The 13,251-nt window shown below is 46.5% G+C and overlaps 1 protein-coding gene across 2 annotated transcripts in view; it reads left to right on the forward strand.

Moving 5' to 3' along the window:
* Nucleotides 1-13,251, forward strand: part of trim62.1 (tripartite motif containing 62, tandem duplicate 1) — a 57,983-nt gene that overhangs the window by 12,108 nt on the left and 32,624 nt on the right. The window contains exon 1 of one of the 2 annotated variants that reach the window (XM_042090657.1): nt 5,121-5,296. The exons of the other annotated variant lie outside the window; for it this stretch is intronic. Within the exon in view, the coding sequence (XP_041946591.1) occupies nt 5,225-5,296 (72 nt within the window). The 5' untranslated portion in view covers nt 5,121-5,224. Of the gene's footprint in view, nt 1-5,120; nt 5,297-13,251 lie in introns of those variants that run through there. 2 annotated transcript variants of the gene reach the window in all.

The raw sequence follows: 13,251 nt of genomic DNA on the forward strand, positions 1-13,251 counted from the left end.
AATATTTATAACCAATAATAAAGAATTGTGTGCGCTGTATTGTAGTCAGTGTCTTCAGTGGTGCCCATCAGACTGTCTCTGATCAAAGGAAGCCTGCGACTTAAGCACTGCCATAAATCCCAGTCTGTGAATATGGCTGCCGTTATTGCCAACTATAATAAACACAGGAAATCAGAGCTCGCACTTCCTTCAGGCGGAGAAACTGAACTTTGACACTCTATTTGTGGCCAGACACGTCCCTCCCCCGCAGCCCCATTATAAATCATGGGAGTGTTTGTCTCCAGCATGAGGATGGGCTGGATGAGGGTGTGTGTCTTCAGTCCTTGAGGTAATAGAACTGCCGGCCCGAGATTGTATTTTCTATTTGACACGTCTCATCCCAGGCTGTAAATCCGTGACTGTCAATGTAATGTCTGCAGTGTGTAGCGCTGCATAAGAAATGTGCCCCCCCCCATTCCATCCCCATTCCCAAGGTAGCAGAACGTCACCACCTGATTGAAAAGTCATCTCAGACTAAAGCCCCATGACAAACGTCCCACTCTGAATGTAGACGTGTCTGCAGTTTCCCTGTAGCATGCAATGAAAAAATATATAGCCATTATGCCTGGGGCTATCGTGGCTCGCATATGCTGCAGCATGCAGGCCAGTTAAATAGAAAGATAGGAAGATGCTGGAGCAACAACAGTGAACCAGTTACTGTGGATTTGTGTTTGGCACGTAGGAAGGCCTATGCTTTCGATCATAGCCACATTAATATGATGCAAATCTGAAATAGATCACCATAAATTCCTGAATCACTGTGCCAGTGATCATTAGCCATGTGCCTAACTAACTACATGAAGAAAACAATATATTTATCTTAGGCAGAATTTCTGATGGGCTTGTGGCATTGCCTGTGCTGGTTATTATGGGACACTGTTCCATTCTGCAGTGACATAGCTGAAGTGAGGTTCTGTATTGGTGACTTTTATTATCCATTAGCTTTGCAGTTTAAGCCATATTTTAACTGGGCTCTGCATGTCTCACTTGCTGTAAATATTTTTTCTGCCAAGGTGCTCAGTCTAATCTTGGCAGAAATGACATTTCAATCATCCTGGAAGCCTTGGAGCACATTCCCTGAAAGCTTTTATAGCTTATGTGGCTTGGGCTGAGAGCGAAGCCTGATCCATGCATGCCACCAAACATCCAGCTGAATCTACGGCAAATGTAGGGCTGTGCAGGAAATGCTGCATCTGCCCACTGCGCCATCTTTGGGGAAGCTGAAACAGCTTAGATGAGTCTGTATTTCACAGCCGGTGCGTGTTCAGTTTAGAGCGATGAGGCTGCGGAGCTTAAGCTGAGCTTTGAGCCGATGTGCTTGGTGTGTGCGCGTGTGTGTGTGTGTGTGTGTGTGTGTGTGTTTGGGTGAGTGTCAGCGCGAGGTCCATGAGCCTCGTGGAGGGACTGCCCTGTTTGCCGCGGGGCTGGCCAACTCACAGGCTCACACTGGGAGTTAGCTGAGCACTGGATCACCAAGGGAGCGGATTTGCGTGTCATCTCAGGCTAAGAAAAAGTACAAGTGCTGGCCAGGAGAAGTTAAGTCTGTAAATATGGGTCTTACCCTGAGCCCTGAGTCCTACTCTCTCCCCCCTTTCCCCTACAGCCCTAGGGCCACTGGGGCCGATGTTGGTTTTTCGTGCAGGTTTAGCTACTGTAGGCTGCCTGGGTTTGGTTGATTCATTTCAAGCCAACTTGTGTCCCGGGCAGGGAGCGAGGGCCTTTGGATCTCCTCTGCCCTCATATGCACACATGCATGCATACACACACACACACACACACACACACACACAGATACTAATGGCCCATCTGTTCGTATTTGCTTGTTTTTATGACAATGGCTGCACAAAGTGGCTGCACGCTAATTGATCCCAAAAATCAGCTGGGCAGGCTTAAGCCTTCACCTCCTGCCAGATTACTATGATCCGTTCAATGTTGCATGTCCGTGTGTGTTTGTGAATATACTGTGTGTGTGTGTGTGTGTGTGTGTGTGTGTGTATGTGTCTGAGAGAAAGACAGAGATCACCCCTCTAACTACAAGTCAAGTCAGTGTCAATAAATGGATTGTAGCCATCTGAATGTGAACCCCCTCTCCCCTGCTTCAGATCAGCTAGTAAGCCTGGGCCATGGAGCTACTGCAGCCACCAAAGTATTATACTAGACCAGATACAATGAGCACTCCTAATTATCCCTCTGGCCTGCCCTCTGTTGTTTGGATGCTCTGAGCCTCTGCCTGCATACACACACACACACACACCTGCAGCTCTTTAACAGTTGGCCTGGTGGCGCGAGGAGAAGGATGGGGGGGGGTGGGGGGTTAGCGGGTAGCTCAACGGGCTGGCTTTGGGACAGCGGCTCGTCTTCTCCCTGATTAGATGTGGTATTAGCGCAGATTAGCATCCATTGTTCCATGGCCGAGCCCCAGAGCCCCAAGAGGGGCAGTAAGCTGGGCTAATTCTCCCGTGCCACGGAGCGCTACGCTGCAGCACACCACACCACACCACAGCCCAGCATGGCCCAGCACAGCACAGGACCCACGGCTGAGGCTTGAGGCTTGTGCACGCTTAGCGATTAGCGCTTAGTGATCAGCTCTGTGTGATTCAATTAGACGTCCTGTTGATCAGAGGGTTCATTAGCGCTCGTCTTCCCTGGGGGGGGTCAACACAGCGCCATAGCTATCAGGATGGATTTTCTGTCTCTGAGAGTAGTAACCCAAAAAACTCAGACATACACACACACGCAGACACACAGAGACAGACTGTCTGTCTCGAGCTTTTATGTGCATGGGGGGGGCATTTTTCTTTCTCCTTATCTGTGCCTTTGTTCTTCGCTCCATGCATCAGTCCATGGCTATATCATTTTGTCAGTGTTTCTCTCTCTCTCTCTCTCTCTCTGTCCAAGTTTAGAGATTCAAAGGATCTCCCTTCTCTCTGACAATGCTACTGGGCAATCGGACCAAGGCCGTCTATCAGTTAACAGACGTTAGTCTGTCGTTATACCTTTTGTGACACCTTCTGCATATATGTGCACACACATTTGCGCAATACACAGATCGCATTACACTTTTTGGGACTAAGCTCTTTATACTCGAATGTACACACACACACACACACACACACACACACAAACACCTGCAGACTCACACAGTGAACTCCTGTCTGTGGGACTAGGCTTATATCCTGGCTCAAACAGCAGGCATTTGTCCACTATGAATTATTGAGCACCATCATTCTGACTAGAGCCTCATGGCACAGGAACTCCCGTAGGAGAGGTGCCATACTCTTGCAGAATAAGATCTTCTGCTTACACTCTCTTAAGATGATAGAAGCACATGTAGAGCCAGTTCTTTTGTAGTCAAAATTATAGGACTTTTAAGCTCACAAAGAAACTTCTCTCTCATAAGTATACTTCACAATAATAAAGGTCCCTTCAGGTTTTTTGGAAAAAAGCTTCTGAGCCATTTGCTGTTCCTTTAAAGAGCCATTATGGAGTTTTGGTCCAAATGTTTTTTTCTAAAAAACAGAAAAACACGGTTTGTTGACACGCTAACTAGCGTCTTTTGGGGATATGTTAGCCGATGGCATGCTGTAAAGGACTTTTGTTGGATGTTTGACCTAAACCACAAACTTAATAATTCATAGCCTGCACGGCTAGTGGTGTGGACAAGTGTGTTTATCTGCTCTTTACATTACCATATTCCATCAAAAGTGATGTGAAGATAAGATCGATAGTAGTTGCTCATTAAAGCCATGCCTCCAAAAAGTTCCAAATTGTTGCACAGTGTTTCTTTAAAGAAAAAACTTATTGGACTTCTGAACTTATTTGTGGGAGTGAAGTTGCAGATGTAGCCTGACTAGGTGTAGATGGTGTTGTGAAGGGTTTCCCATCCACTGCAAGAACTGTTGGCAAATCGAAATTATTGCATCACCGAGTCCCTCCCCCAAACCTGCTGTTGTGTCTTCATACTTATCCAGAAGGTTCCAGAACATGAGTCACTCTACATGTCACATGAGGTGGTTGCTAAGTGATCACTCTCAGTGATAAGAATTTGTTGTGTGTGTTATTGGATGAAAGTGTCTGTGTCTGTGTGTGTGTGTGTGTGTGTGGGTACACTCGCTTGAAGCGCATTTCGGTGCTTATGTTTCAATTTACGGATGGGGATAATTGACTCACAAGATTGAGAGGGGAAAAGCAGGGAGTTGTGTTGAACATTGTGGGTATTGATTTGTTTGGAAGAAGCAGAGATTGAATCGAATTGGGCTTGGGTGTGTTGATTCCTTATAGTTGTGCTCCACTGCATTCACAGAACATTTGTGTGTGTGTGTGTGTGTGTGTGTGTGTGTGTACCCTCACAGACAACACACTCAGGGCCAGTCTACCAATTACCAATCACTAGAACACTCTGCCAAGCCAATCATGTCAAGACCAATTCTCTCTCTCTCTCTCTCTCTCTCTCTCTCTCTCTCTCTCCCTCCCTCCCTCCCTCCTTCTCTCTCTCCCTCCCTCTCTCTCTCTCTCTCTCTCTCTCTCTCTCATTTCTGATCTCTGATGTTTACCATCTCTGTTCTTTCTCTGCCTTGTTTGCCATAATGAATGTCCACTTCCACTTAGCCGTGAAACACGGCAAAGTTCCGTGTGGCTGTTATTCATTCCCCATGTTCGTCCGGCTCCAAGGCCATGTAGGGGGTAAAGTGCTGGATTCATAGTTACTAGATAAACGGCTTAGACTGAAAGAAAAAGACTGGTTAATGTGGGTGCTGTGATTTGTGATACTAGGCATTAGGCCTCATCACACACGCACGCGCACACACACACACACACACACAGACTTACAGATTATGTGTGACAGCGCTGCAAAGGGACTTTGCTGTGTTCACTTTTAGGCCATGCTCCATAGTAAGCAGATAAGTCCACTGGTAAGAAGATAATATCAGACTTGTTCAGAATATGCTACAACGTGTGTGTGTGTGTGTGTGTGTGTGTGTTTGAGTGATTGTTAGAGATTGATAGATAGAGATTGAAGGAGGAACATGGAGAGAGAAAACGAAACACACACACACAGAAGCACACAGAGTCTTTTGTAGGTCAGATAAAGTAGTACTGCTGGCAAGCAATTAGATCGGAAATCTTCCCGTGAGGGAGAGAAGAAAGAGGGAGAGTGTAAAGCGAGAGATGGGAGGAAGAGAGGATGAGCGAGAGACATTCACTTGCAGCTGCAGCCAGCCCAGCCGAGAGGCATCAAGGAAACAACGTCTGTAAGGTTAGGCGCCAGACGCCACGACGTGGGCTTTACCTGTCTGTGTGTTCTGTTCCGTCTATGTGTGTATCTTGGTGGGTGATTGTATGTGGTGTTAGATCTATGCAATGGGGTATATAGATAGATAGATACTTTATTGATCCCCAAGGGGAAATTCAAGATATGTGATGTGTATTAGGGCTGTGTGTGTAATATGTGTGTGTGTGTGTGTTAGGGCTGTGTATTGGCAAGGACCTTACAATACGATATGAATCACGATACATGGGTCACTATACAATACATCACGGTATATTGCGATAATACTTGCCAGTGTGTGTGTGTCCTTGTGTCTGTTTGCTAGTAGTAGTTAATATTAATTTACATAAATCAGAACTGAAACAAGTTGTTTCCCATCTAAGAATTTTGACTGTCAAATAATAATGGAAGGTCGGATCCATCGTCGCCTCCACTGTGAGTGAGTGAGTGTGTGCATCTGTGTTTGTGTATTAACTGTGTGTGTGTCATGAGTAGTGTCAGAACACTAATGTGTCTGAGTTCCATATGGGCTCTCCACATCTCGCACCACAGGCTTGTTTTCGAAGCCAGGAATGTGTTGCTGACAAACTGCAGTTTTATTTAATCCTAAGGAGCTTTTTAAAGATGACATGCTTATACATTACGATTTTTTCCCTTCCCATAATCCCTCATTCAGTGTGTGTGTGTGTGTGTGTGTGTGTGTGTGTGTGTGTGTCCCTCCCGGTCTCTTGCTCCCAGAGGGGTCAGATTTGACAGTGTGCTCTGCGTGGTTTTACACTAAATTTAGCCCTGTCTGGGTCCACAGGGGCAGAGCCACACACATTCTTATCTGCGCCAGTCTGGCGACTGAAAGCCAGCAGCAGCAGAGGGCCTGCTTCATTGGGTTTGGCATGGCTTTGTTTTTTTTCACATAGGAAGTGGTTAGGGAGGGGTGGTGGTGGTGGTGGGAATTGACTGCCACTCTAGTTTTGCCAGTGAGTGAATCTAGTGAGTGCATGAACCGACAGCTGATGTCTGAGATCAAGCCTTTAGCAACATGGTGTGATTGAAGGTAATGGTGATGATGGCATTGGTGTCGATAGTGCTGCTGTTATGTTGGGTCTGTCCGTAATGGAAGGCAGCTGCCCTGCTGTCTTCAACCGTCTAATGATTTATTTCCTGTAGCAGGCATCAAGGTACCAGCTATCAACTTTGTTTTGGACGGCCTAGCAAGATGGCAGCACAAAACTCCGTTGCCAGGATACAGACAGCTAACTTAGGCCCAGTCAGTGGGAGTTGAAGCAGAGATGTATTAAATAATCTTGGGTTGAAGACCGCTTAAAGGGTACTTGCACGCTGCCTTCAAAATTCGGCAAAACAGAGGTATGTTAGAAGGCAACATTTTTAGAAGGCAGGATTTTTCCTGTTTCAGACACAGCCATTGACTCATATTGACTTTGAGCAGTGCCAAAAGAAGCCTGATAAGAATCAAGTTCAACTTGGGGCTCAAAAGCACCTTTACATAGATGCATATCCTTTTATTTTTACACCTATTTTAAACTCAGTGAGTTAATTTTTAATTCATGAAGTGATTTAATCGTCACATTACTATAAGCGCTTTCAGATATAACCTCCGGAGTATATGCGGAGGTTTGTCAAACGGAGGTCCTACCCTTCGGATGATTCAGATATGATGCTAACCTGCGGGCCTTATACTGACCTTATACGGACGTATGTGTGAACGACATACACGCACATTACAGAATCTCCGTGTGGTTGTCCAGTGAGGGGTGGGGGCTTGTAGAGTTCACAAGATGCGAGACATGATGCAGAATATGCGGCCGCTGCCTGTCACAGCTGCTTTTTGTTTACAAAGTGTAGCCTATGCATTACAGGCTTAAGAAGAGAAATCTATTGTGCGTAGGCTAATACTTGGAGTAGGCTAGTCACGTAAGTGCGCACTTGAAATTGACCTACAGTATTTGTATGTGTGCTTTGAATAAACACATTGATCTTTTTTCAACGTTATGTACCAGAAATAGGCTACTTGGCTATAGACCCTTTCAATAGAGTTCCATTATCAGCATCATAGTTGGCCCCACAAGACTTCCTTTTTAACATTCCATATGTTATCTTAATGCAGAGGAAGTAGATTGGGGCCCAAATAGAACGTTCAAGCATTGTTTTTGTTTTTATTGTTGAAAGGGTCTATAGAACCCCAAATCTGGTTTGCGTTGGAGAGAGAGAGCATGCACAAACTTTATGGTAGGCTACCAGCCAATTCAGCAGGCTAACTCAAGACTTCAAGGCCATCATACAACGTTTTTAAGCAACAAACAAAATACTAACATAACAGTGAAGTTGTTCGTTTTTTCATGGTATATTTTTTTCCAAAAGCATCCTCTCCCCATGTGTCTAAGGAGCTTGGAACAAAGTTGGGTTTTCTTCGTTTTCATTTTCTCTAGGCATATATGCTCAACAAATATCTGCGAGCTCAGCAGGTCATGAGAAGGCTATCAATGAACAGAAAACCGTGTTGGCTAACAATTTATTAAATACTATATTGTCGTCAACGACGTCGCTGTAGGCTACTGCCTTTTCAACGCCTTCTGCTTATCTCGCAGTCTTTTGAATTCGTTTGGCCTTGCCATGCAGTTGTAGGCTACAACGTGCTGTTCCCTTCATGTGTTCTATAAAAATGTTGTATGCCCACATGGACAGTAGTTCCGTGATGTCTGCATCTTTCCAGGTCGGAGATTTTCTGGACAGCACTATGCTACTCCATCATAACACTGGCATTTAAGTCAGATCTAACCACATTGACGCACAAAATAAACGTCACCAACACGCCCTCTCACTAGGTGTGAATTTTAACCGCATGTTCTACGCCTCATTCAGACACAGCACATTTACATAATATCCGGAGGAAATACAAGGGGGGGGAGTAGTAGAACAACCGGATAAATTCGGACTTCCATATGACCGGTTATGTCGTTCAGATATACGGCCCCACCGTTTAACATCGGCAGAACCTCCAGTCTTACACGTATGTCTGAAAGCGCTTTATAACTGACTTTTTTTCCCCTCAGCCTACTGGTTTCCCAGCCCAGATCAGTGTAGGATCAATGCCACTAGTTGGCCTGCGTCCCGGCAGTTGAATTGACAGGTGCTGATTTGGCAGTTTTAATGGTATAGAGGGGATATACTGTAGGGGATTTGGCAATCTGAAATGCCATGCTGTTATCCTATAACACACTGTGCAACAGTGCAGACCATGACACCATGAAACCCAGAGATGGGAGAGAACCGCGTAAATCCACTTCCAAAATGAAAATAGCCAGTGGATAAGCGTCCTGAGTCATAAAGAGGAGGAGGAAGAGGAAGGGAAGGAAGAGGAGGAGGATCAGTTTGATGGGGGGTGGGGATAGTCAGTGGGTCGGCCTCCTGTGTCAGGTGGAGGAGGAGGAGGATGAAGGTGCGTGTGATTGACCCCTCAGAGGCCCAGTCGGAGCCGCAGCAGCAGCAGCAGGAGGCGGGCTGGTGGGTGAGATGCGGATGGTGCAGAGCCCTCCACAGAACACCACTCACACCACAGAACAGCACATACTGTGTACCTGTGGGTCACCTCTCTCTCCCTCTATTTCTTTTCTTAACCCCCCCCCCCTCTCTACCCATCTCCATCTCTCATCTCTCTCTATCTTTCTCTCTTTGTCCATCCAACTCCCTCTTTCCTTCTCTCTTCCTCTGTATGTCTCTCTCTCTCTCTCTCTCTGCATCTGTGCCCACTCTTATTGCCCCCCCCTCCATTTTGCCCAGTAACTTGCTGTCTGTTCTTTCTGCAGCCTCTGCTGAGAGGCAATCGGCAAGGACACATCACCTCCTCTCTTTCTCACCCTTTGTTTCACTGTCTCTGATTCCCTCTCTTTTTCGCCCTCTTTCTGTCTCTCTGTCACCTCCCCTCCCTCACCCCATTTCCCTCTCCCTCCCTCCTTCCTTCGCTGCCTACCTCCTTCGCTCCTTCCCTCCTTCACCACTCAAATGCCACGGCTCAGTCCTCCCGCTCCCCTTCCGCAGTCGCCTGATGTCTCCTTTGAAAACCAGCGACTGGCAGCCAGCTCAGAGAGCCAGAACCAGAGCCAGAGAGGCCGGCTCCCTGCAGGTCTGTCCCTGGCCGTGGATGCAGGCTCAGGCTGGCCGCTGCTGGGGCCTGGCTGGGAGACAGAGCCAGCACTCTCCCCCCGGCTCCTCCAGGCCATTTGGCAGAGCTGGGTGACCCCTGCAGACCCGCGCGGCTGCGTCGGCCATGTTACCCTGCGTGTTAATTAGTCAGAGGAGGACACGGCAATGTGCCTTGGGGAGCGGAGTTAACAGCCCACGCTGGACACACACACACACACACACACACACACAAACACACACACACACACAAACACAAACACTTTCCAGCTTCCACTCTGCAGCTCCGTTGTGCTGGAGGGCAACACTCTCCACAGCCTTTTCACGCCTGTGACGCTCTTGACTTTTCTCTGCTCTGTTCCTGCTTTTCATGGTTTATTTTTTATTCCTCTCTCTCTCTCTCTCTCTCTCTCTCTCTCCCCATCTTTGTACTGTTGTGGCAGCATCTCTGTGTGTATATGTGCATGTGTATTAGGCCGTGTGTGTGTGTAGCTGCTTCTGTTCTGTAATTGGATGTAGCAGGCTGGTACTCGAGCCGTGCTGTGCTCACAGCATTCATCATGTCCATGACTTGTCCTACATTTTCTCATTGGCTGGGGAGCATCCTTTTGATGCATCCTCTACGTCTGAAAGCCCTCCTGCTTTCCTGCTCTCGTCCAGAACCATGAATCTTTTCTCTTGTCTTCTCTTCTCTTTTCTTCTCCCCCCGTCCTCTTCACGTTTCCTTCACTCACTCCATCTATCTTGTATCCATCTCGTATCGTTTCTAATGATACAAATATGATTTCATTCATTTTCTCCAGAAATCTGACTAAACCCTCCTTTTTCCAAACATCGTGGCATAGCCTGCTGCTGTGATTTGTATTCTACTATTGCAGACTGTCAGACACTGAGAAGTCAGCACATATTATACACAATTTATTTGTTTCCTAGATTGCATTGCCCATACGTGGGGGGTGTGCATTATGTAAGGGATAATGTATTGACCATAATGTAAGACCAAAACTGACTTATTTTCTGATAATTACCAGTGGATGGACAATACATTATCCCGTTTATTATACAGCTATTTGCCAAAACGAGAAAAGAAACTTAACACAATAGTTCTTTAAAAATGATTTTGCTACCGTTTCGTGGCTTTCGCTGACAAAATAAATAGTTTGCCTCACAGATAGAACTTGACAGTTTCAGGTGTTGCGCGGCAACGTCTTACTACAGTACCTGACTTTCACTTTCAATGAAATTCCATTGCAGTAAGCGAACAGACTTCTTGCGGAATGATATGAAAGACGTGAATCAAAAGCACAAAACATGTTGCCATTGACAGTGGTCATTATATACTTTGCAGCGGTAATTATTAACAGACCTCCGAATGTTGGGAAGACCCATTCATGTGAATGGAACTTTCTGCAGCACTCTGAAGAGCCGTGTAATAAGAGTGCGTATTCTCCTGGTCTAAATAGGAGAGCTCACCTCACCTGTGGAGTGTGTTAGAAGCAGAGCACGCTGCTGGAGCTGCACACTGCTCTCCTTAAATCATTAAGCCGTCCTCTGAGGGGGAGGTGATCGATCATCGGCCCGCCTCAGCAGTAAGGGAGGGAAGTGGGCCTGGGGCCAGATACAGCCGCTAATCTGTAGTCTCCTCCAGGGACAAACATCAACTGAAATGGCCAGTCACGTGCGAGGAGGTGCGCTTCACAGGGCTGTCCCTTGCGTCAATCATTTTCTTATCAGGAGCGAGGGGACTGTTTGTTATGTTGTGCTCCTCTGTGTGTTCTCGTCCTCTGTTTCTCCCTTCATTACTCCTCTCTGCTTTTCCTCTGCTCTTCTCTCTCTCTCTGCTTTTCCTCTGTTTTCTTTCTCTCTCTGCTTTTCCTCTGTTTTCTCTCTCTCTCTGCTTTTCCTCTGTTCTTCTCTCTCTCTGCTTTTCCTCTACTTTTCTCTGTCTCTCTTTTTTTTCTCTCTTTCTCTCTCTGCTTCTCTCCCAGTATTATCTTCCATTTGCTATCCTCTCTTCCTGTCTCATCATCACCCATCCTGCCATGTCCTTTTCTGAGAGCGTTATTTATAGCTTTTGGTTATATTGTCTTATCGTTGTCAAGTGTGTGTGTTTGGGAGGGGGAGGGCGAGGGTGTCAGTACAGTGGGGTTGTGTTGTCTGCAGTAGATCTGTCTGAGGAGACGGATAATCCTCAGTGCGGGGTGAGAGCTTCCAAGAGTCCCTCCTAATCTCTCAATCTCACAACCCATCACCACTCGCGAAGCTGGTGACAGCATATGAAAAGCTGGTTCTTCCTTTGCCTTATACACACACACACACACACACACACACACACACACACTGTGAACACACCCTAAACAGCTGGCATATACATGTAATAGGCTTGTGCTGTAGATAGAAATACACATTCTCGCACTCAGGTTGTGAGCTTTGGGAGGAGGTCAAGGTTGTCTGTGTAATGGCCAGGTATTCATTACAGCATCCTCATCCGTGACTGACTGTTGCCCCTCACATCGGTGGGTTTCATGACATTGCTCTCTACCTCTGCATTATTAACTGTTCCATCATTCTGTGCTCGTCACCCTATATTTTAACAATCATCAGTTATCTCCACACGGTAATTCCTTGTACTGCTCTCTATCTCTAGACACTCTCTCTTTCTCTCTTTCTCTCTCTCCCTTTCTATTACCGTTTTTCTCTTTCTTTCTCTCTCCCTCCCCTTTCTCTCTCTCTCTCTCTTTCTCTCTCTTTAAAAGTTTCATTTTCACCTCCCCTGGCTGGGGCTTATTTTTAGCCGGTGGTGGATCGGACACGTCGCCTCTGAATAATAGAGCCCGGACCCGCTGCACCACCTCCAGCTCCCACCGACAGTTCCTCTGTCACATCAGGGTTCCGTGTTCAACCCAGCCTGCCCAGCTTCCCCCTCAGAGAGAGGGGGGACAGAGAGAGATGTGGGGAGAGCAGGAAGAACAGAGACAGATGAAGAAACTCTGAAAGAAAGTAAGAGGAGAGAAAGAGCAAAAAAGGAGGAAGAGATGGTGAGCGAGGGAGAGGAGGGGAGCAAGCGACAGGGTGAAAAGGACAGCCAGAGCCTGAAATAGAGCGGAGGGACAGAGTCGGGGGAAGGGAGAGGAAGAAACCAAGACAAACAGGATGATGAGAGCGAGAGACAGAGAACGAGGGATGGAGAGGATGAGCGGAGGAGAAAGAGAGGATGAGTCATGTGCTGAATGAGGACTGAGAGGGCAGTCCTGTGTCAGGACGCCTGCCCTTTGAGTGGCATTGTGTTTTCTTATAACCAGCAGCCTGCACTCCCACACCACTGAGGAGGTCACTGGAGTTTGCATGGCTGCTTGTTGATTTTGAAAGCATATTTTAGCATATTTTGAAACAAAATATTATTTTTATGAATTTAGCTAAAAGCTGCAGTGGTGTCTGTCTTGGATGTCAGGCCAAAGGCCAAAAGCTTTGTGCACATTGCCAATAAATAGCTGCCAGCTTAATGTTCTGAACTTCAAGGTTAATGTTTTTGCAGTATAAATTCTGTATCTTGTGAGCGAGAGGCAAAACATTGTGTTAATTGCTTTTTGGCGGATATGTACTTTCTTAGAAACATTGATGTTCAGATGTTTTTTGCCATAGGCTTTTCCTTCCCATTTCTCAGAGCGGAGAGGGCTCAACCTAGACTGCGCTTCTCTTGGTTTCAGGACACCTTCAAGATATTGTCATAGAGAGGTTAGAATAAACAGAGAAATGTTGCTATTAAATGTCAACTAGTCATGTAAGAT

Source organism: Alosa sapidissima, chromosome 4 (genome assembly GCF_018492685.1).
Source record: "Alosa sapidissima isolate fAloSap1 chromosome 4, fAloSap1.pri, whole genome shotgun sequence".
NCBI classification, from domain to species: Eukaryota; Metazoa; Chordata; class Actinopteri; order Clupeiformes; family Clupeidae; genus Alosa; species Alosa sapidissima.